The sequence below is a fragment of the Aythya marila genome (genome assembly GCF_965140915.1).
Source record: "Aythya marila genome assembly, chromosome: 25".
Taxonomy (NCBI): domain Eukaryota; kingdom Metazoa; phylum Chordata; class Aves; order Anseriformes; family Anatidae; genus Aythya; species Aythya marila.
This window is the reverse complement of record NC_139066.1, coordinates 1,940,843-1,963,125: the sequence shown is the minus strand read 5'-3', so window position 1 is coordinate 1,963,125 and position 22,283 is coordinate 1,940,843. Positions and strand designations below refer to the sequence as shown.

Here is a 22,283-nt window from a genome sequence, read left to right as displayed (position 1 = left end):
TCCACCACACAGCTCTCTCACACCCCCTGCTGAAAGCAAGATGTGGGGAGAGAATGTGATTTAAGCTAAAGGACTTACAAGTTGAGATAGGTATAATATAATTAAGTGAAAAAGAAAGAAAAATTATAAAACTAAAGAGAAAAGGGTGTTTGGAAACAAATTGAGAGAAAATTATTCTCCACTTCCCATCAGCAAGTAATGTTCGCTGATGTCTTTGGAAGCACTGACTTAGTATGCCCACCCCTGGTTTTCTTTCCCCTATCACAACTTTACTACTGAGTGTGAAATCATCCAGTACGGAATATCCCTTTGGTTGGTTTAGGTCAGCTGCCCTGGTGATGTCCCCTCCCAGCCTCGCGCCCACGTGCATATCTGCTGGCTTTGGGGGACTTGGAGAGAGTCTTGATGCTGTGTCAGCACTGCTCCACTATAGCCCCAATGTTGGTGTGAAGGCAATGCTGTTCTATCTCCAAGTGCAGAGCACAGCACTCTAGGGGCTGCTGTGGGGAATGTTGAACGTGTGTTGCCTGGAAATACTTGGGCCTCCCTACCTGCCACTCAGAAGTTGCCTTCTTTGGGAAAAGGCATAAAGCAGGAAATGAAAAGCAGCATCACAGGAAGGCAACACACATCCCGTATCATTAGGTGGGATGTTTTGCATTCAAGAGCAGCTTGTCAGAAAATAGTCCCTGCTTCAAGGGATGCCTCTGGACATGGGGCAGCCAAAGCCCACTATAAAAGCCAGCCCAGCTCCGTGCTCTCTCATCCACTTCTCTGGCCTTCTTCTTGTTGGGAACCAGGTGAGTGTGAAGCCCCTTCTTGTCCCCCTCATTCTCCCACAGGAGGACTCAGTTCCTTGGACCTTTCAGCTGCTATCAGCTGCGTGTCCTGCCAAATCTTGGGACTGCTGGTTGTGGGAGTGTCAAGGGGTAGAAGGTTTGTCATGGAGGAAGACTGAGCCTTTGGTATGATGGCTCCTGTGCTGGAGCCTAGGGTGTAGCCTGGCTGTGGTGGCTCTTTTTGGGCCCTGTCAGGATGCAGCCAAGAACTGCTCGCACATCCCTGCACAGCCTCCAGCTCACAGTACTGCCTGTGCCTTGGATCTGTTAGGATGTTGTGACTGGCTGCTCCTCATGAATGCCCATGTTCTGCTTCCTCTCTGCCCTCTCTCCCAGGTGAACCTCCTGCCCCCAGACATGTCCTGCTACGACCAGTGCCGGCCATGCCAGCCGTGCGGCCCGACCCCGCTGGCCAGCAGCTGCAACGAGCCCTGCGTCAGGCAGTGCCAGAACTCCACCATCGTCATCCAGCCCTCTCCCGTGGTGGTGACCCTGCCCGGCCCCATCCTCAGCTCCTTCCCGCAGAACACGGCTGTGGGATCCTCCACCTCTGCTGCTGTTGGCAGCATCCTCAGCTGTGACGGCGTCCCCATCAACTCTGGGTGCTGTGACCTCTCCTGCATTACCAGCCGCTACTGTGGCAGCAGGTGCCGCCCCTGCTAAAGATGCCAGACAGTGCCCCAGACCAGGACCCCAGGAACTCACAACATGCTGCTGGATAAGATTGGATGGAAGAGCAAACATTGTGTTGTTGTTTTAAGAGGACCTGACCATCTCTGGCTTGTCCTGTAAAGACAGATAGGAAGGGGCCAGCCTGGAGTCTATGACAACATGGCCAATGTCTACCTAACCTGTTTTTCACATGATCTTTTTCTTTCCTTGCTTTCTTGCCCTCTGCTTTGTGTGAGGCCCCCAGAAACCAGCCTGGAGAGACCTGCTAGCCCCTCTCCCCATGTGGGCCAGGTAGATTGATACCCTGTTGCAAGTCTGCCATTGGAAAAGCTGAACAGATTTTTGTCTGCTCCTGCTGTGCTACGATCTCGGGGCCTCCTCTGGGAGTCACCTCCTTTCCCTCCTGAGCCTTGATAAACCTTTGCAGCAACCATGCGTGTGTCCCTGTGTGGTCTTTTCATCTGGATACTGATGGCCAAGGGAGAAAACCATTCCTTAGTGGGAATAGGCTTGGGGCACTGCCTCATTCCTCTAGGCACTGGAGGGTGGGGCATACTGCAGCAGTTCCTCTTTCAGGCACTGTCTCTTGAAGGTGAGGAAGTGTCCTGGTTTCAGTTAGCACAGAATTAATTTTCTTCCTAGTAGCTGGTGGAATGCTGTGTTTTGGCTTAGAATGAGAAGAGTGCTGATAACACCCCGATGCTTTAATTGTTGCAGAGCAGTGCTTATACTAAGCCAAGGACATCTCAGCCTTTGCTCTGTCCTGCCAACGGGCAGGCTGGGGGGTGCAGTAAGAGCTGGGAGGGGACAGACCCAGGACAGGTGACCCAAACTAGCCAAAGGGGTATTCCATACCATCTGACGTCATGCTAAACAATATATAGGGGTGGCTAGCCGGGGGGAGGGGGCCGGACTGCTCGGGGTTAGGCTGGGCATCGGTCAGCGGGTGGTGAGCAATTGCATTGTGCATCACTTGTTTGTACATACTATTATTACTTTCGTATTATCACCATTGTATCATCATTATTATTATTATTATTATTATTTTCCTGTCTTATTAAACTGTCTTTATCTCAACTCACGGGCTTCACTTTCCATTTCTCTCCCCCGTCCCAGAGAGGGAGGGGGGAGGGTGAGCGAACGGCTGCGTGGTGTTTAGCTGCCAGCCGGGTTAAACCACGACAGGAAGACATCCCTAGTTCCTCCACAGCCAATGGCCACCAGTCCTTGACTTGTGACGTCTCTGCCTAGACAAGCACTGGTGACATTGGAGGCCCCAGCTCTTTGGGAAGAGTGTTCATCTTGCTATGGGTGGAGCTGTGCTGGGGATGGAGGTTCAGAAAAAGATAATCCCAAAGGATTGCATAAACTGGGAATGGGAAATAGTCTAGGGGATAGCCCTCTGTCTCTCATCGACTTTCACCTTTCCGGCACCACCTGATCATGGGCATCATGTCTGGGCATGGAGAGCAGGAACACTTTCCCTGTGCACCCCCATCACACTACAGCACAGTGTCTGGCATGGCCCAGCTGTTGCCAGGATACATAGGGCTGAGGGGATCCACAGGTTCGTACTGATACCAGTCCCATCAGGCCACACACTGGAGACCCCAGGCCCTGTGAACTCAACTCCTTTTTGCAGCACACTTTGGGGCCCTGTGGTGTGAGGGTGATTTAGTTTCACACAGACTGTACATGCTGCCAGTGCCACGGGACCAGGATGGGGGATGGGGCTATTGCTCCATGGTGTGAGGATGGGGGGACCTCTCCACAGGCCAGGTTCTCTGGGAGGCAGTGCTGGCTCAGGTGGTGGTGCAAGGGCAACAAGCATCAGAACCAAGCCCACCAAAGTCCAGGACAACAACATCTTACAGCTCTGGCCTGACCCCTAGCCCAGGGTCTCTGCACAAGCTCAGACCTAGCATAGCCCTGCCCCAGCTTTGCTGAGTGTGTGCCTGTGCCTGGCCTACCTAATTTTGCCAGTCTGGCCTGGCCAGCCATCTGGGTGGTGCAGCGCCATCACTGGATGGAGCCTTTAGCCAGGCCTCTCTGGGGTCTGGCCTTAGTCTGTGCCCCAGACCCAGCTCTCACCCTGGGACCCAGACCTTCTATGCATAACACATCTATTGCCTGGGTTAGAGCAATAATCAATAGGTGCTCCTGATCCAGAATTACCTCCTGGCTAACGCTGAAGTCTGAGTTGGAGAAGCACACTCACAATTTGGAGATTCACCTTTGCCTTGGAAATGAAAAATCCATCTAGAGATCAGGTCAAATTGTTGATTCCATCTTTCCCAGCCTGCAGCATAAGTTAACTGAGGAGAACAAGACCAACATTTTAAGAAGACATTGTCCACATAGCATCTCATTGTCTCTGAAAACCATAGAATAACAGAACTCTAGTGTATGCTAAGTTAGAACAGACAAACAAGGATCATCAAGTCCATCTCCTCTAGCTTCATGCAGAATTATCTGCAAATGAAACCACTGGTCTGAGAGTGTTGTCTGAATGCTTCTTGAACCCCAGCAGACAGGTGGTCACTCCCCATAGTGACAAAGGGGAGGCCATTCCCCATAGCCTTCAGAGAGATGAGGAGAAGATGATGACAAAGAGGATGATGTGCCAGCCACGATGGTCTGTTAAGCTCAGAAGAATGTATTCAGTCCCAAAGGTCCTGTTCTCCTTTGCCATGGCTCTAAGATTTCAGAAGGGGATGATGTCACACTGAGGTTTCATGCTGCACTAAGAGCAGCTGTAAACATCAACGAAAAGCCTCTTCCTTGCCTCTCATGGCCTCTCTTGATCTCTCATTTTCCCTCCATCTGCCCTCTCTCCCTCACACTCTACTTCCATATAGAGAGCCATACAAACAGCTGTCCATCCTTCTCCAGGCATCCATCCACCCACTCTTCACTACATGACCCTTCTTGAAGTGAGCTACAAATTACAGTCTTTCCAGTCCAGATTCTGTTTTCTGTTCTTGTCCCTGACTTTTTCTCTTGTGTCAGTTTCCAAAAACCAAGTAGGTCAGACAAATCTGGAGTATTTGACAGAAATTATTTATTCAGGTTTCAAAGAAATGTTAATGTTATAATATTATATAAAAATTTATATTGTATTTATATGTTTATATTATATATAAATAATATAAATGTTAATAATATTATATATATATATTTTGCATTGCTAGATTTCTTCGTGTCCCACGGTGCTGTAAGACGTACAGTAATTTTCTGCATAAAAGAAGCTCCCAACTCATAAGAATTCCAGCCAGCAACAGAAATACTGCTATACAAGATCATCAGCATCAACCCAGTGGTTTTTTTTTCAACCAAAGTGAACAGATATTATGCTTCAGAATGTTGCAAAAGAATCAAAGATATAAATGAAATGTTAGAAGCAAGTCACAGAATCATAGAAACATAGAATATCCCGAGTTGGAAGGGACCCATTAAGGATCATCAAGTCCAACTCCTGGCACCACACAGGTCTGCCCAAAATTTTAGGCATTGTGACTAAGTGCACAGACCAATCATTTCTTAAATTTAGACAGGCTTGGTGCAGTGAGCACTTCACTGGGGAGCCTGTTCCAGTGTGCGACCAACTTCTCGGTGAAGAACCTCTTCCTGATGTCCAGCATAAACCTCTCTGGTCTCAGCTTGACACTGTTCCCACAGGTCCTATCACTGGTGATTATGGAGAATAGGTCAGCACCTGCCTCTCCACTCCTCCTCATGAGGAAGTTGTAGACTTCGATGAGTCTCCCCTCAGCCTCCTCTTCCCCAGGCTGAACAGGCCAAGTGATCTCAGCCGCTCCTCATATGTCATCCCCTCTAGGCCCTTCACCACATTTGTTGCCCCAAGTGTTTTTAGTCTCTACTTTTATCAGTTCAGCTTTTTCTGAACAGGGTTGCGGAATGCTCAGGAGATGATGAGTTTTAAATGTTTTCCTTGATGGAACTTTTTTTTTTTTTTTTCCCCAATATCGAGTGCAGCATTCTGATTCTCAAACTAAAATTTAGCAGCTGTTTGGTCAGCTCCAGGCATGTTCCCAGGCAAGAACCGGAGGGAAGGCATTATTCCTGCAGAGGTGTTCAATGTCTCCAGAGAATCCTTGGGGCAATGATCCCAGGGGCAGATCAGACCCCTGCTGAGACAAGACTGAGGCTGGTGCTGCCTTCCCTAAGAGCACAGAAGAAAGAGGGCCCATAGCTGTCCCCTGCTGGGAGCTGCCTGGGCCAAGCTTTTCTTTCTCCAGGTTGCTTTCCTTCTTGCTCTTGCAAGCAGACAGAAGAGCTTCCTCAAGCCTGAGGATGTAAAAACACCATATTCAACATGGTTTGTGAAACAGAGAAGCTTCATCAGTGCAGCCTTGTTTCTCCTGCCTGGTCTCAGCATTTGCAGCCTGCAGGAGACCCAGCTTGTCCCAGACATGCAATACTGCACTGCCGCGGCAGCTGGTCGTTATGACACTTCTCCCTGTTCAGGGGCTAAGGATGATCACACATGCCTCCAGCTCCCCTGAGGACTTCCCCTTGGTGAATCCACACTGACTATTCCAGTCACTAGTGGCGTTCCCCAGGGTTTGGTACTGGGGCCAGTCCTCTTTAATATCTTTATTGATGATCTGGATGAGGGGATTGAGTGCACCGTCAGTAAGTTTGCAGATGACACCAAGTTAGGTGCGTGTGTCGATCTGCTCGAGGGTAGGAAGGCTCTGCAGGAGGATCTGGATAGGCTGCACCGATGGGCTGAGGCCAACCGTATGAAGTTCAATAAGGCCAAGTGCCGGGTCCTGCACCTGGGGCACAACAACCCCAAGCAGAGATACAGGCTGGGAGATGTGTGCTTGGAAAGCTGCCTGGCGGAGAAGGACCTGGGAGTATTGGTTGATAGTTGGCTGAATATGAGCCAGCAGTGTTCTCAGGTGGCCACGAAGGCCAACAGCATCCTGGCTTGCATAAGAAGCAGTGTGGCCAGCAGGTCTAGGGAAGTGATCGTCCCCCTGTACTCGGCTCTGGTGAGGCTGCACCTCGAGTACTGTGTTCAGTTTTGGGCCCCTTGCTACAAGAAGGACATGGAGGTGCTTGAGCGAGTCCAGAGAAGGGCAACGAAGCTGGTGAGGGGTCTGGAGAACAAGTCTTACAAGGAGCGGCTGAGGGAGCTGGGATTGTTCAGCTTGGAGAAGAGGAGGCTCAGGGGTGACCTTATCACTCTCTACAGGTACCTTAAAGGAGGCTGTAGCGAGGTGGGGGTTGGTCTATTCTCTCATGTGCCTGGCGACAGATTGAAGGGGAATGGGATAAAGTTGCACCAGGGGTGTTTTATGTTGGATATTAGGAAGAACTTCTTTACCGAAAGGGTTGTTAGGCATTGGAATGGGCTGCCCAGGGAAGTGGTGGTGTCACCATCCCTGGAGGTCTTTAAAAGACATTTAGATGTAGAGGTTAGTGATATGGTTTAGTGGAGGACTTGTTAGTGTTAGGTCAGAGGTTGGACTAGGTGATCTTGAGGTCTCTTCCAACCTAGACAATTCTGTGATTCTGTGATTTCTCATAACCTTCTTCTCTTCCAATTGCTTGGAGATGGCATCCAGAACAAGCTGTTCCAAGACCTTTCCAGGGACAGAGCTGAGACTGACTGGCCTGTAGTTTCCCGGATACTCCTTCTTGCCCTTCTTGAAGACCGGAGTGACAATGGCTATCCTCCAATCTTCAGGCACCTCTCCTGTTCTCCAGGACCTTTCAAAGATGATAGAGAACGGTTTGGTGATCACCTCTGCCAACCCTCTTAGCATACGTGGATGCATCATATCAGGACCCATGGATTTGTGAGTGCTGATCCCATTCAGATGCTACCGAACCACTCCCTTCTCAACAAGGGGGGAGATCTCCACTTCCCAGACCCTTTCTCCTCCTCCACAGTTCAGGAGTCCTGTGGGGAAGTCCTTGAAGCAAAGACTGTAGCAAAGAAAACATTCAGTATCTCTGTTTCAGTGAGACCCCACCTGGAGTGCTGTGCTCTGCTTTGGGGCCCCCAGCATGAGAAAGATATAGACCTGTTAGAGTGGGTTCAGAGCAGAGCCATGAAGATGATCAGAGGGGACCCATCCAGCACTTCCAGTGAGTCTTCTGCCCTCACTGATGCATTCCTGCCCTAGAAGTCCTTGGACATTTCATCCCAGCACTCTAAAGAAATCATCACTGTGGAATGGCCATGGCCTAGATCTGGAAATGAAAAGGCAGCAGTGCAGGAAACCAACGCACAGCCCATATCATTTGTTGGGATGGTTTGCATTCAAGATGAACTTGTCAGAAAATTGTTACCTCTGCCACGGGTGCCTCTGGGCCTGTGGCAATGAAGTACCAGTATAAAAGGCAGACCAGCTCCTTGCTCTCTCATCCAGTTCTGTAGCCTCATCCTCCTTGGGAACCAGGTGAGTCTGAAGTCCTCTCTCCTCCTCTTCTGAAGTAGAAGGGATCTTGCATCAATAGACATCTCATCTGGTGGTGGTTCAGAGCTATGCTGGGCCTTGGAGTTCCTTGACATGGGAGAATGGTGGAGAGAGAAGTTCTGTGTAAAGAGAGACTGTGACATGGTGCAGAGGCAGCCTTTTGGATTATGCGCTCTGTGATGGTGTCATTGGATCTTCCTCTCTGCCCTCTCTCCCAGGTTCAAATCCAGCCCCCAGACATGTCCTGCTACGACCAGTGCCGGCCATGCCGGCCCTGTGGCCCGACTCCACTGGCCAGCAGCTGCAATGAGCCCTGCGTTAGGCAGTGCCAGAACTCCACCGTCGTCATTGAGCCCTCTCCCGTGGTGGTGACCCTGCCCGGCCCCATCCTCAGCTCCTTCCCACAGAACACCGTTGTGGGATCCTCCACCTCTGCTGCCGTTGGCAGCATCCTCAGCTGTGACGGAGTCCCCATCACCTCCGGGTGCTGTGACCTCTCCTGCATTACCAGCCGCTACTGTGGCAGAAGGTGCCTGCCCTGCTAAAGCCACTGCCCATGGCCCTGGGGTTCCAGCACAACCATGGTGCTGGACAATACAAGGAGGAATCTTCAGGCCATTGCTTTCAGAATGACTGACCTTCCTCACCTCCTCTGGCAAACATTGGCAGGAGCCTGACCAGGGGCTAGCCTGAGATCTCTGAAAACATGGCCCATGTCTCTTCTTCCATTCCTCCACCTACCACCTTGCCCCCCTTTTCGTACTGTTCTCCTCCCTTACGCTGTGGGGATCCTCAGTTCCAGCCCTGCCACTGTGGTAACAGCAGACAAATGCCCTGCATGAACTCCTCCATGGGCAAAGGACGCTGCCTCTAGGTTGGCCCTGGTGATCTCTGCACTGAAGGGCCTCTGCTCAGAATGACCTCCTTTTCCTCTCTACACTAATTAAAGTTTTCTGCATCACCAGCCTTGGTTGTACGTTTCTTCCCTCTGCATATACCCTCCTCAACTGCCCACCGAGAATGGTTTTGCCCTTGGTGGGTATAAGATGGGTGTTTAAGGAGCCTCTTCCCCACTCCTAGAACAATGGGAGGTTGCGACACACTGCAGAGAGTCCTCTCTTGGACACTGCCCCTTGGGACTGAAGAAGACATCCCTGCCTTTAACAGAGGTAGGGGCTATGTACCCTTGCCTTGCAGCGTCTATGCCCACAGCTCCCCCCTGTCCTGCAAACAGAGAGCACAACCTCTGCTGTCCTCACGGGAAAAGCTACGAGTCTGTGGGAGGCTGTGGAGGCTTGGCACCCTGTAGGCTCTTAGGAACGGGCTTCTTCTTGCTCAGGACAGTGCTGTGCTGGGGAAGCAGGTGGGGACAGAAGATGGATGGCAGATGTGGGGAATGGGTGGAATAAGCGCTGGAATGATCCACCGCTTCTACTCCACCTTCATCTTCCCTCTTTCGCCCTACCTCAGGGCTATGACCAGCACACATGGGCATGTGTGGCAGGAACATGTGTCCCATGAGGCCCAACCGCCCCCAGCAGAGCACTTGGCAGGGCCCGGGTGATGGCACACATGCAGGGCTGATCCCCTTCCACAAGTCAGCATTGGTGTTCGCCGTAATAGACCATACATGGCAATCTCCAGTCCCTGAGGACCCTGAACCCATATGGGCTGGGTCAGTGCAGAGACAGCAAGCAGTTTGCATGCCCCCACGCTGCTCTAGGGTGCCCACTTGCCCCCAAGCATGCAGCAGCTTTACTCAGGCCCAGGACCTGCACTCACAGGGACTTCCTCATGCTCATTTCCACTTTTCCTGACCATTTGCTTTGCTCCTGCTCAGGCAAGTTGTTTCTCTGTTTCTTCTTTTGGTTATGTAGAGGCTATGTTCAGGATATGTGCAGCTCTCTGTTACCCAGTTGCACTTCAAGAATGCCCATTGTTTCCAGGTCCTGTTCGACTGCTGGCAGATATTTTTCCTGTCAGTGCTTTTCACCCCCATGATGTTCCTCACCAGTATCTAATTAGAGCCTAGTAAACTCTGTAACAGCTCCCATCAGAAGGGAGCTGTCCTTCCTCCCTGTCTTTCCCTGCTTGATTACAGAGCTCTTTCCTTATGGATGCACGTATGTCCCTGCTTGGTACAGCCTTGTCATGTCCAGAAGGAATCAACCATGCAGGCAAGAGAGAAGAGCCAAAGGTGTGCTGGGGAAAACCCTTTGTCTTTCCTGGTGTCAGAGGAATGGAATCAGCCACAGCTGCAAGAGAATGCAACCAATTTAGCCCAGGTGAAGGTATGGCACTGCCAGGGCTAAGGTGTGGGGTAGATCACAGGAAAGAGACCCAGGCAGAGCTCTGACAAACATTTCTGCTTTGTTGGGATGGCCCATTGCCCTGGAAGGGCTTGGCCCATGTTGCAACCCAAAACATGACTGGTAGTTCCTGGAGACATTGGTTTCTTAATTGCTCTGCTGTTTATTGCCTACCTTGAATGCCCCAGGACACTGTTAGCAGTATATAATGCTTGTGTGTAGTTCTAGGTGCATGTCATTGGCAAATGGACAAAACTGTGGTTGGGATATGCTTCTACGTTTGCACAAGGCAGCTTAGCTTGGTTGAAAAACATGCTACCATGAGCAAAAAACTTTGCTCTAAAATACGACATGTGAGGCTGCCCCTTTGCCTTCAGGAAAAACAGCCAGACATGGGTTGGATGGGAACCTGTCCCCTCTGCGATGCATTTCTGAGACAATGCTGGCCGGCCTTTATAGACAGTTGTGAGGAGATAGGCCTGTCTCCAGCACTGACTCCCAGAAGACCCTGGCAGTGTCCAGGGGTGGAAATCCCTGACTGACAGGCACCATCAGGAGCCTCACAACAGTCTGCTTCTCCTATACATCCCAAGGTCATCGATAGACAGCCACGCTGAGGCACTCCAAACATTGTTACCCTGAATTAAACCAAGGATCCAAACTGTCCTGATTCGGTCCTTGTTTGGGCCTGAATTCTGCAGGAACAAAGGGTGATTGTTGCAGTGTGAGGAAAAGGAGGGCTCAGGAGAAAGGGGCTGTGTTTCAGTGCCTCTTCCCTGCACACACCTCTGCCAGGCTGCTGCCATCTCCGTTCAGCTGCACCCAGGCTCCAGACCCTTTCAGCAGAACCGAAGTGCCTTGGAGGGGCCGGGCTGGCGGGGGAACCCCCGCGGCTGCGGGACGAGGTGGTCCTGGCGGGCGGAGCGGCAGCGCCCCCTGGGGGCTGTGCCCCTGCCTCGCCCCCGCCACACACGCCCGGCCCCGCCCGCCACGGTTCCTGCACGGCCGCAGCCCCGGCTCCTCTCCCCGTGGCTCTCAGGGCGCAGTAATACACCGCCGCGTCCCGAAGACGGGGCTCGGTGAGCCACAGGACGCTGGACCGGCGGTCTGCTGCCACCACGAGCCACCCCGGCAGGTCCGTCAGTGCTCTGGAGTCTTTACGAATGCTCATGAGGAATGCGGGTCCTCGGCCCGGGAGATGGCGGTACCAGTGGATGACTTCGTCAATCTGGATGCTGGGGTGTGAACAGGTGATGTTGATGCCGGTGCCCTCCCTGGTCTCTGCCCATGGCTCTTGCTACACCTGGGATCTGCCCACAGCCACTGCCAAGAATAAAAGAAGCAGAAAACTCAGAAAACGTCTTTCCTGCACCGAAAATGTCACACAGTGGGAAAGGGAAGAAGAAAACAGTTGACAGCTGATGCGAGCTTTTTCTCAGAAAAAAGCACACAAAGGCATTTCACTGGGAATGGTTATTTGGGGACCAAGTCAGAGCACGGCTGTTTGGAAGGAGAGTCCGAGCCAGGAGGAGAAGGGAAGCAGGCAGGAATGAGTGGGGGTGTGCCGAAAGGAGAGGAGGGAGGCAGGGAGCAAGGCAAGGTGGGAGGCAACGGCCGGCTGAGCTCGCTGGAGGAAGGCGGGATGGCTGCAGAGGGAGGCCAGAGGGGAGCGAGGTCCGTAAGAAGCCGGCGGGCCAGAAGCGAGGGCAGCCCCGTCCCGTCCCGTCCCGTCCCCGGCGCCGGCAGCCCCGCGCACCCAGGAGCACCGCGGCCAGCGCCGCCAGCCCTGCGGCCCGGCCCTGCCGCATCCCGCCGCTCCGCCGCCCGCGCCGCGCTGCCCCCGCCAGCCCCGGCTCTGCTCCGCCCGCGGCGCCTCCTCCCCGCCGCCGCCGCCCGGCGCCGCCAGCTCCGCCCCGGGGCCGCTCGGGGGCTGTCCCGGGCTGCGAGTGCTGGGCGCCTGTGGGCGGGCAGGGCTTCGGCTGCTGCCCGCGGGGCTCTGCCCGTCCTGCAGCCCAGCCCGGGATAGGAGAGGGAGTGGGAGTGTGACTGGGAGTGGGAGCGAAAGCGAAAGGGCGAGGGAGCGGAGACAGCAGCTGCCCGTCTGCTACGGCATCTCCTTTGGTAGTGGGAAGGGGAGAGGAGGGCAGTGAACGGGGTAGGAGACGAGGAGGCATAGAGGAGAGCAGAGAAGGAGCCTCAGCCCCGTGTAACCCCCTCAAGTGATGTGACTGCCCACATTTGGTCTCCTCACTGCCTCCCTCATCATCTGTCAGTCAGGTTTGTATCCCTATGTGTTGTTTCCAGCTTCTTGCTGTTCTTTCTCTCTGCCCCCCTCCCAAGTGTTGAAGGGCTGCTTCTAGGGTAGGAAACAAGGAGGGAGGAGCTGAAAGGTAAGAAAGAAAATAAGGGCTGCTGTGGAAGCAGTGATGGCAGCTTCCCCAAGACCTCCATTGCAGAAGAGAGTAGAGAAAACGGCATGGCCCTGAAAGCAGAGACAGAGAACACAGCAGAGGAAACAAAGAAACAACCTCCCTCTGTTTCTCAGTTTTCACATGGCTTCCTTTACCTTCTCGGTCTTTAGGCTGTAGGTTGGTGCATGGAGCAGGGGCATCACAGCCCTGGAGAAGATGGATACCACTTTGTTGTGGGAGAAGTTGGCAACGGGGTGGGTGTAGAGGAGGGAACGTAGCCCCCGGCATGGTACAAGTGCAGGGAAGTGAGAGTGAGCAGACAGTGTGTTGTGTCTCCTCACATGTCTACATTCAGAGGGAGACCATGAGCACCCTGCAGGAGCTCGAGGAGCACAGGAAAACTGGTGGTGCTGTTGTATTCAAGAAGCACAGCAGTCCAGAACCTCTCTACAGAAGGCAGCTGCATGACTGACAGCGAGTCCCAGAAGAAGCTGCAATTGTGTATGGCCAGAGCAGGGCAAACGAAGGGTGAGTGCCACTTGTGCCAAGGAGGGGAGCAGGAGCTCAGCCCACAGGCCTCCCACCAGACTGAAGTTCTGCAGTGGGTGGCAGATGCACGCAGCTTGGTCATAGGCGATGAGTGTGAAGAGGACATCCCAGTTTAGGCCCACTAGTGGAGGAAGGGGAGCCAGACCACACCGCTGGAAAAGTAAATTGTCCATAAAGAGGCATCCTGACCAAGACATGGCACATGTCAGTGAATGGGAGGTTTCCAAAGACAAACTACACGGAAGGATACATGGGCTGTTTGGGCACCACACACGAGTGTATTCCCAGTCTGGATCAAGAGGTAGATGGCTGAGAATTCCAGAATGAAGAGCAGCAGCTCTCAGAAAGACTCAGTATGTACCAAAGAAACCTCTCTCTAGACCTTCCCCTCACTCCTGTGGAAAGGAGATAGAGTTGCTGTTCAGGATTCCTTGCCTTCCACCACTCGATATCTTCTGGAGGTAAAACACAGCAGGGCCTCAGCAAGCCAGGATGTTCCTTCAGAGAGAGTAGAATGTAAAAAGTGTAGATAGGGATAATATAATATAATATAATATAATATAATATAATATAATATAATATAATATAATATAATATAATATAATATAATATAATAGGGATAATATAATATAATATAATTAAATGAAAAAGGAAGAAGAAATCAAAAACTAAAGAGAGAAGGATGTTTGGAAACAAAATGAAAGAAAATTATTCTCCGATTCCCATCAGCAACTAATGATTGTCGATGTCTTTGGAAGCACTGACTCAGTATGCCCACCCCTGATTTTCCTTCCCCTTTCACATCTTCACTGCTCAGTGGGACATCACCCAGTATGGAATATCCCTTTGGTTGGCTTAGGTCACCTGCCCTGGTGATGTCCCCTCCCAACCTTGTGCCCACGTGCATACCTGCTGGCTTTGGGGGGCTTGGAGAGAGTCTTGATGCTGTGTCACCACTGCTCCACTATAGCCCCAATGTTGGTGTGAAGGCAATGCTGTTCTATCTCCAAGTGCAGAGCACAGCACTCTAGGGGCTGCTGCGGGGAATGCTGAGTCTGTCCCAGGCAGCCCCAGTATAGGCAAGTGCCCACAAGGGAGGAACATGTGCATGAACGTGACACAGTGTACGGCAAAGATTCTGGACAGCATTTGAGCAAAGCACATGGTTTGACGTGGTAGAGAGGGGAGGTGGACTGGGAGCCTTCCAGAAGGCACTGGAGCCAGGGCTCTTGACAAGACAATGTCAGCTTTCTTGAGCCTTGCACTTAAGGCCTGAGAATCCCATTTATTAGCCTGAGTAGCAGTGGTAAGGAAAGTGCTGGAGTGCCCCAACTGATCACTGGTGGGTGTCATGAAAGAAATAAGCTTGCATCATGTAAGGAGATGGTGTATGATTTTGTTTGTTTTTTAAAGCAAAAAATGAAAGGCATCAAGTTATGGGAGTGAAGAAGGAATTCTCTATGGACAGGATCTGCACTGTGTGTCTTGGGAAAACCCACCCGGCTCTGTCCGATGCTGGTAGAAGGCAGGATCACCTGCACATGAAAGGCTTCCTTTCTGTCTACATTCATCTTGTTATTCCTTCTAACTAAAACAGCCACTGACCTGTTGGGCCTTTCTTTTGTGATCGAGAAAGGGCCCTGCACAACCTCTCCCCCTGTACAGACATCCCTGGGTCAGAGCAGGAGGAGGCAAAACAGTCCAGCAGGTTTTCCCTGAGGGCAGTGTCAGCAGGGGTAGGGTCACAGTCAGGAGCTGGGTCACCTGTAGCCAAAAGGGCCCCAGAGAGTCCCTAGGGAGTCACCCAGACTGACAACATTTGCTTTTACTGGACTCTTCCAGCACGTGAGCTGTCTTCTGCCCACACTGACATGTGTTGCCTGGAAATACTTGGGACTCCCTGCCTGCCACTCAGAAGTTGCCTTCTTTGGGGAAAGGGCATAAAGCAGGAAATGAAAAGCAGCATCACAGGAAGGCAACACACATCCCGTATCATTAGGTGGGATGTTTTTCATGCATGAGTAGCTTGTCAGAAAATAGTCCCTGCTTCAAGGGATGCCTCTGGACATGGGGCAGCCAAGGCCCACTATAAAAGCCAGCCCAGCTCTGTGCTCTCTCATCCACTTCTCTGACCTTCTTCTTGTTGGGAACCAGGTGAGTGTGAAGCCCCTTCTTGTCCCCCTCATTCTCCCACAGGAGGACTCAGTTCCTTGGACCTTTCAGCTGCTATCAGCTGTGTGCCCTGCCATATCTTGGGACTGCTGGTTGTGGGAGAGTCAAGGGGTAGAAGGTTTGTCATGGAGGAAGATTGGGCCTTTGTTATGATGGCTCTTGTGCATAGGGTGTAGCCTGGCTGTGGTGGCTCTTTTTGGGCCCTGGCAGGATGGAGCCAAGAACTGCTCGCACATCCCTGCACAGCCTCCAGCTCACAGTACTGCCTGTGCCTTGGATCTGTTAGGGTGTGGTGACAGGCTACTCCTCGTGCATCCCCATTTTAAGCTTCCTCCCTGCCCTCTGTCCCAGGTGAACCTCCTGCCCCCAGACATGTCCTGCTACGACCAGTGCCGGCCATGCCAGCCGTGCGGCCCGACCCCGCTGGCCAGCAGCTGCAACGAGCCCTGCGTCAGGCAGTGCCAGAACTCCACCATCGTCATCCAGCCCTCTCCCGTGGTGGTGACCCTGCCCGGCCCCATCCTCAGCTCCTTCCCGCAGAACACGGCTGTGGGATCCTCCACCTCTGCTGCCGTTGGCAGCATCCTCAGCTGTGACGGCGTCCCCATCAACTCTGGGTGCTGTGACCTCTCCTGCATTACCAGCCGCTACTGTGGCAGCAGGTGCCGCCCCTGCTAAAGATGCCAGACAGTGCCCCAGACCAGGACCCCAGGAACTCACAACATGCTGCTGGCCAAAATGGAAGGAAGAAGAGACCTCATGTTGTTCTAAGAGGACCTGACCATCTCTGGCTTGTCCTGTAAAGACAGACAGGAAGGGGCCAGCCTGGAGTCTATGACAACTTGGCCAATATCTACCTATCCTGTTTTCCACACCCTCATTTTCTTTCTTTTCTTTCTCTTGCCCTCTGCTTTGCATGAGGCCCCAGAAACCAGCCTGGAGAGACCTGCTAGCCCCTCTCCCCATGGGGGCCAGGTAGATTGATGCCCTGTTGCAAGTCTGCCATTGGAAAAGCTGAACAGATTTTTGTCTGCTCCTGCTGTGCTACGATCTCGGGGCCTCCTCTGGGAGTCACCTCCTTTCCCTCCTGAGCCATGATAAAGATTTGCAGCAACCCTGAGTGTGTCCCTGTGTGGTCTTTTCATCTGGATACTGATGGCCAAGGGAGAAAACCATTCCTTAGTGGGAATAGGCTTGGGGCACTGCCTCATTCCTCTAGGCACTGGAGGGTGGGGCATACTGCAGCAATTCCTCTTTCAGGCACTGTCTCTTGAAGGTGAGGAAGACATCCCTAGTTCCTCCACAGCCAATGGCCACCAGTCCTTGACTTGTGACGTCTCTGCCTAGACAAGCACTGGTGACATTGGAGGCCCCAGCTCTTTGGGAAGAGTGTTCATCTTGCTATGGGTGGAGCTGTGCTAGGGATGGAGGTTCAGACAAAGATGGTCTCAAAGGACTGCAGAAACTGGGAATGGGTAATTGTCTTTACGATGGCCCTCTGTCTCGCCTCCACATTCACCTTTCCTCCACCACCTTATCATGGGCATCATGTCTGGGCATGGAGAGCAGGTACAGCTTCCCTGTGCATCCCCATCACACTTCAGCACAGCCTCTGGCATGACCCAGGTGTTGCCAAGATGCATAGGGCTGAGGGGATCCACAGGTTTGTACTGGTGCCAGTCCCATCAGGCCACACACTGGAGTCCCCAGTCCCTGTGAACTCAACTCCTTTTTCAAGAACTCAGGCCCAGGACAGGCACTGATGCGCAAACAGTCATGGCTGCTCTGTCTTGCTTTCTTTTTCCCAAGCATGGATCATCTTTCATCAGGCCCTGGAACTCAGAGTCCCATAGGCAGTACAACCCCATCATGCTCCAGAAAAGAGATCATGTGGGGGCAGATATCCCACTGTCTCTGCTGAGACATGGCAGTAAGAATGCACAGCCTTTCCCTCATCCACCCAGCGCGTCACTTTGTCATAGAAGGAGATCAGGTTCATCAAGCAGGATCTGCCTTTCATAAACCCATGCTGACTGGGCCTAATCGCCTGCTTGCCCTGCAAGTGCTGCGTGATGACTCTCAAGAGGATCTGCTCCATGAGCTTCCCTGGTACTGAGGTCAAATGTAATGACGACTTGGTGTTTAGTAACTGAAGTATTGATACTTTGATATTTCATAAACTCACTTTAGGATAGAATAAGTCTTGTAGTTAAAAATGTAATGAGAACAAAATATACGACATCTTGTTATCTGTTGACCTTCTGTTATGTTGAAGCATCTTGTTAATTGAAAAATCCCGCTATCTGTTGACCTTCAGGTATGCTGAAACTTCAGCTAACATGAGCCAACTCGGCATTCCTGTGGCTTGAAAAACAACTGATTCAGCCAACTTGGCATTCTTTAGCAAAAGGTGAAAAGTACATCTTGAGGAAGACCACGGTCTTCCTCCCAAAGACCACTGCCGTGTCCTGAAGACCCTGGCCCACAATTCTTTTGAGGCTTCGTGCAAGCGTAAGGACTGATCTCCTTCTAAGACAAAGTGACGCGCTGGGTGGATGAGGGAAAGGCTGTGGATGTGGTCTACCTTGACTTCAGCAAGGCTTTTGACACCGTCTCCCATAGCATTCTCCTCAAGAAACTGGCTGCTCTTGGCTTGGACTGGTGCACGCTTCGTTGGGTTAGAGACTGGCTGGATAGCCAGGCCCAAAGAGTCGTGGTGAATGGAGTCAAGTCCAGTTGGAGGCCAGTCACTAGTGGCGTCCCCCAGGGCTCGGTGCTGGGGCCGGTCCTCTTTAATATCTTCATCGATGATCTGGACGAGGGCATCGAGTGCACCCTCAGTAAGTTTGCAGATGACACTAAGTTAGGTGCATGTGTCAGTCTGCTCGAGGGTAGGAAAGCTCTGCAGGAGGATCTGGATAGGCAGCACCGATGGGCTGAGGTCAACTGCATGAAGTTCAAGAAGGCCAAGTGCCGGGTCCTGCACCTGGGGTGCAATAACCCCAGGCAGAGCTACAGGCTGGGAGAGGAATGGTTGGAGAGCTGCCAGGCAGAGAAGGACCTGGGAGTGAAGGTGGATAGTCAGCTGAATATGAGCCAGCAGTGTGCTCAGGTAGCCACGAAGGCCAACGGCATCCTGGCTTGTATCAGAAACTGTGTGACCAGCAGGGCTAGGGAGGTGATCGTCCCCCTGTACTCAGCTCTGCTGAGGCTGCACCTCGAGTACTGTGTTCAGTTTTGGGCCCCTCGCTACAAGAAGGACATCAAGGTGCTTGAGCGGGTCCAGAGAAGGGCGACAAAGCCGGTGAGGGACCTGGAGAACAAGTTCTACGAGGAGCGGCTGAGGGAGCTGGGCTTGTTCAGCCTGGAGAAGAGGAGGCTCAGGGGCGACCTTATCGCTCTCCATAGGTACCTCAAGGGAGGTACTAGCGAGGTGGGGGTTAGTCTGTTCTCTCATGGCAGCATCCTCAGCTGTGACGGCGTCCCCATCAACTCTGGGTGCTGTGACCTCTCCTGCATTACCAGCCGCTACTGTGGCAGCAGGTGCCGCCCCTGCTAAAGATGCCAGACAGTGCCCCAGACCAGGACCCCAGGAACTCACAACATGCTGCTGGCCAAAATGGATTGAAGAAGAGACCTCATGTTGTTGTTTTAAGAGGACCTGACCATCTCTGGCTTGTCCTGTAAAGACAGACAGGAAGGGGCCAGCCTGGAGTCTATGACAACATGGCCAATATCTACCTATCCTGTTTTCCACACGCTCATTTTCTTTCTTTTCTTTCTTGCCCTCTGCTTTGCATGAGGCCCCGGAAACCAGCCTGGAGAGACCTTGTAGACCCTCACCCCATGTGGGCCAGGTAGATTGATGCCCTGTTGCAAGTCTGCCATTGGAAAAGCTGAACAGATTTTTGTCTGCTCCTGCTGTGCTACGATCTCGGGGCCTCCTCTGGGAGTCACCTCCTTTCCCTCCTGAGCCTTGATAAACCTTTGCAGCAACCATGCGTGTGTCCCTGTGTGGTCTTTTCATCTGGATACTGATGGCCAAGGGAGAAAACCATTCCTTAGTGGGAATAGGCTGGAGGGTGGGGCATACTGCAGCAATTCCTCTTTCAGGCACTGTCTCTTGAAGGTGAGGAAGACATCCCTAGTTCCTCCACAGCCAATGGCCACCAGTCCTTGACTTTTGATGTCTCTGCCTAGACAAGCGCTGTTGACATTGGAGGCCCCAGCTCTTGGGGAAGAGTGTTCGTCTTGCTTTGGGTGGAGCTGTGCTAGGGATGGAGGTTCAGACAAAGATAATCCCAAAGGATTTCAGAAACTGGGAATGGGAAATTATCTGGGGGATGGTCCTCTGTCTCGCCTCCACGTTCACCTTTCCGGCACCACCTGATCATGGGCATCATGTCTGGGCATGGAGAGCAGGTACAGCTTCCCTTTGCATCCCTATCAGATTTCAGCACAGTGTCTGGCATGGCCCAGCTGTTGCCAAGATGCATAGGGCTGAGGGGATCCACAGGTTCGTACTGATACCAGTCCCATCAGGTCACACACTGGAGCCCCCAGTCCCTGTGAACTCAACTCCTTTTTCATGAACTCAGGCCCAGGACAGGCACTGATACCCAAACACTCACAGCTGCTCGGTCTTGCTGTCTTTTCCCCAAGCATGGATCAGCTTTTGTCAGGCTCCGCAACTGAGGCCGCATACGTGGCACAATTGCACCATGCTCCAGAAAAGAGATCATGTGGCGGAAGATGTGTCCACTGTGACATAACAGTGAGAATAAGACCTGATTGTGCACTCAGCAAGGTCTGTGTATGGGCCGTGAATGGCACAGGGCATGCACCAGCCCAACCACAGGGCACACGCTGGGGGATGTTCTCCCAGGCACTAAGCTCCTCTGTCATTCCCAGAGCCATGAGGATGAAGTAGCCCTTGTGCTCCATGTAGCCCCACTGCTCTGCACACCCAGGTGAGGGCCTTCCCACATCTGCACACCTTGGGGCCCTGTGGTGTGGGGGGGCTTTACTTTCACAAAGACTCTTGGCCCCTAGCCCACAGTCTCTGCTCAAGCTCAGGCCTAGCATAGCCCTGCCCCAGCTCTGCTGCATGTGTGCCTGTGCCTGCCTGGCCAAATCTTGTCAGCCTGGCCTGGCCAGACTCCTAGGTGGTACATGGCCATCACTGGATGAAGCCTTCATCCAGGCCTCTCTGGAGTCTGGCCTATCAGGTAGTAGCCCCAGCACAGCTCTCACGCTGGGACCAAGACTTTCTACACATAACATATCTATTTCCTGGGTTAGAGCAATAATCAATAGGTGCTCCTGAGCCACAACTATCTCCTGGCTAACACTGAAGTCTGAGATGGAGGAGCACATTCACAATTTGGAGATTCATTCACTTTTGTCTTGGAAATGACAGAATCCTTCTGGAGAACAAGTCCCCTCCTCCTCCAGCGTTGTTGCTCAGCCAGGGCAGCTTCCTGCACCAGGGTGTCACTCACAGCACAGAGGTACAAGGCACTGTCAGAAAGCTCGACTTCTTTCAGCCGCAGAACACTGGATTTCCCCTTAGTGTTCAGCTCCGTGGTGAAATGGTCACTCTGCTTGGTGCCTGCTACTGCTTGATGTGTAATCAGCTGAGGGGCTTGTCCCTTCTTTTGCTTGTACCAGAGCAAGCCATTAAAGCTGGAGGTTTCATATGTGCAATTGGTCTGGAAGGTGTTTCCCTGCTCCACGGTGACTTGTCCTTCTGGCTGAGTGAGAGACACCTGCCCCATGGTTTCTGGAAGATAGAGAAGGTCAGCAGTTCTGTGTCGAAATGTACAGGCAACCAAACAGGAGTGGATTCAGACCCGTCCTTTCTCTCTGTCCTTTACTGGGCTGAAAGGGCCCCAGGGCTGGGGCACAGCAAGGTGGTTTGGGGGCAGAGCTCAGAGCTCCTTGGCCAGAGTGGACCCTGAGGAGAACTGTGCTGTGTGCCTGCTCCTCCTGCCTGCTCTCCTTCTGCCCAGAGGACCAGAGCTCAGTCTGTCATGCCTGGCTTTGTGTGCTGGGACCAGCAGCTTGAGCGGCCCACACAGCTATAGAGAAAAGGTTCAACCTGCTTCCTCGATCCTGTCATCTCAGGGGCCTCCAAGTCCCATCAGTACAAACAAAGCTGAGGTGAGTGGTGGCAGGAGTGAGCCATGGCTGTGCTGACAAGCAGGAGGACACTGGAGGCCACAGCAGGAAGACATCAGTTAGAAGACAGACTGGACACCCTGGTAATGTCCATGGGAGGAGAGCTTTAATGTCCCTGTATCCACTGGGACACAATCTGGCTTTTTCTATAGGAAAGGGAGAAATGAGGGACTGCAGAGACTGGTGAAAACTTCTCTGGTGACAATAGGTGGAGGAGAAGAGAGATGCAGAAAAGAGATGGACTGAAAGAACTATAGTAGCAGGAGAGGTCTCTTCTCCATCTCCTCTTTCCAAATTTCAAAGAAAAACAGCATCTTGAGAGAACCAGATCACAAACCAGAAATGGGAGACATCATTTAGCAACCATAAACGGGAGACAACATTTAGCAACATTTTCTTTGTGATTCAAGAGTTGCTCCTCACATAAATGCATTAAGGCTGACGAGGGCTTCCTAGGGAAAGAAGATTTATACCTTGATTAAAAGCCAGCACTTACCCAGCAGTTGCCCCAGGAAGGCAGTGAGGACAAGATACCCACGGTGCATGCTCAGACCAACTTTCCTGTTTTCAGCAGGAGAGAGAGTCAGAAAAGCACCTCCCAGCCCCAAGACAACAGAGCTGCCGGAAATGACTCTGCTGGGGGAACAAGTGCAGATTCAGTGACAAGATATGTTCTGGTGTGACTGTGCCCCAAAT

The 22,283-nt window shown here is 52.3% G+C and overlaps 3 protein-coding genes across 3 annotated transcripts; all 3 read left to right on the top strand.

Annotated features, from left to right (window-relative positions):
- Positions 1–701: 701 nt before the first annotated feature.
- On the top strand, positions 702–8,511 carry LOC309887479 (feather keratin Cos2-3-like; the record flags this gene model as incomplete). Its single annotated transcript, XM_082779230.1, has 2 exons — positions 702–800; positions 8,185–8,511. The coding sequence occupies 2 exons, from the start codon at positions 702–704 to the stop codon at positions 8,509–8,511; spliced, it is 426 nt and encodes a 141-aa protein (XP_082635356.1).
- LOC309887483 (feather keratin Cos2-3-like) lies at positions 1,197–1,502 on the top strand (the record flags this gene model as incomplete). The annotated part of the gene is made up of 1 exon (XM_082779234.1): positions 1,197–1,502. One exon carries the CDS (start codon positions 1,197–1,199, stop codon positions 1,500–1,502), a length of 306 nt encoding a protein of 101 aa, XP_082635360.1.
- Positions 8,512–15,779: 7,268 nt separating the features above from the next.
- LOC309887287 (feather keratin Cos2-3-like) lies at positions 15,780–16,085 on the top strand (the record flags this gene model as incomplete). Its single annotated transcript, XM_082778871.1, has 1 exon — positions 15,780–16,085. One exon carries the CDS (start codon positions 15,780–15,782, stop codon positions 16,083–16,085), a length of 306 nt encoding a protein of 101 aa, XP_082634997.1.
- Positions 16,086–22,283: the final 6,198 nt, after the last annotated feature.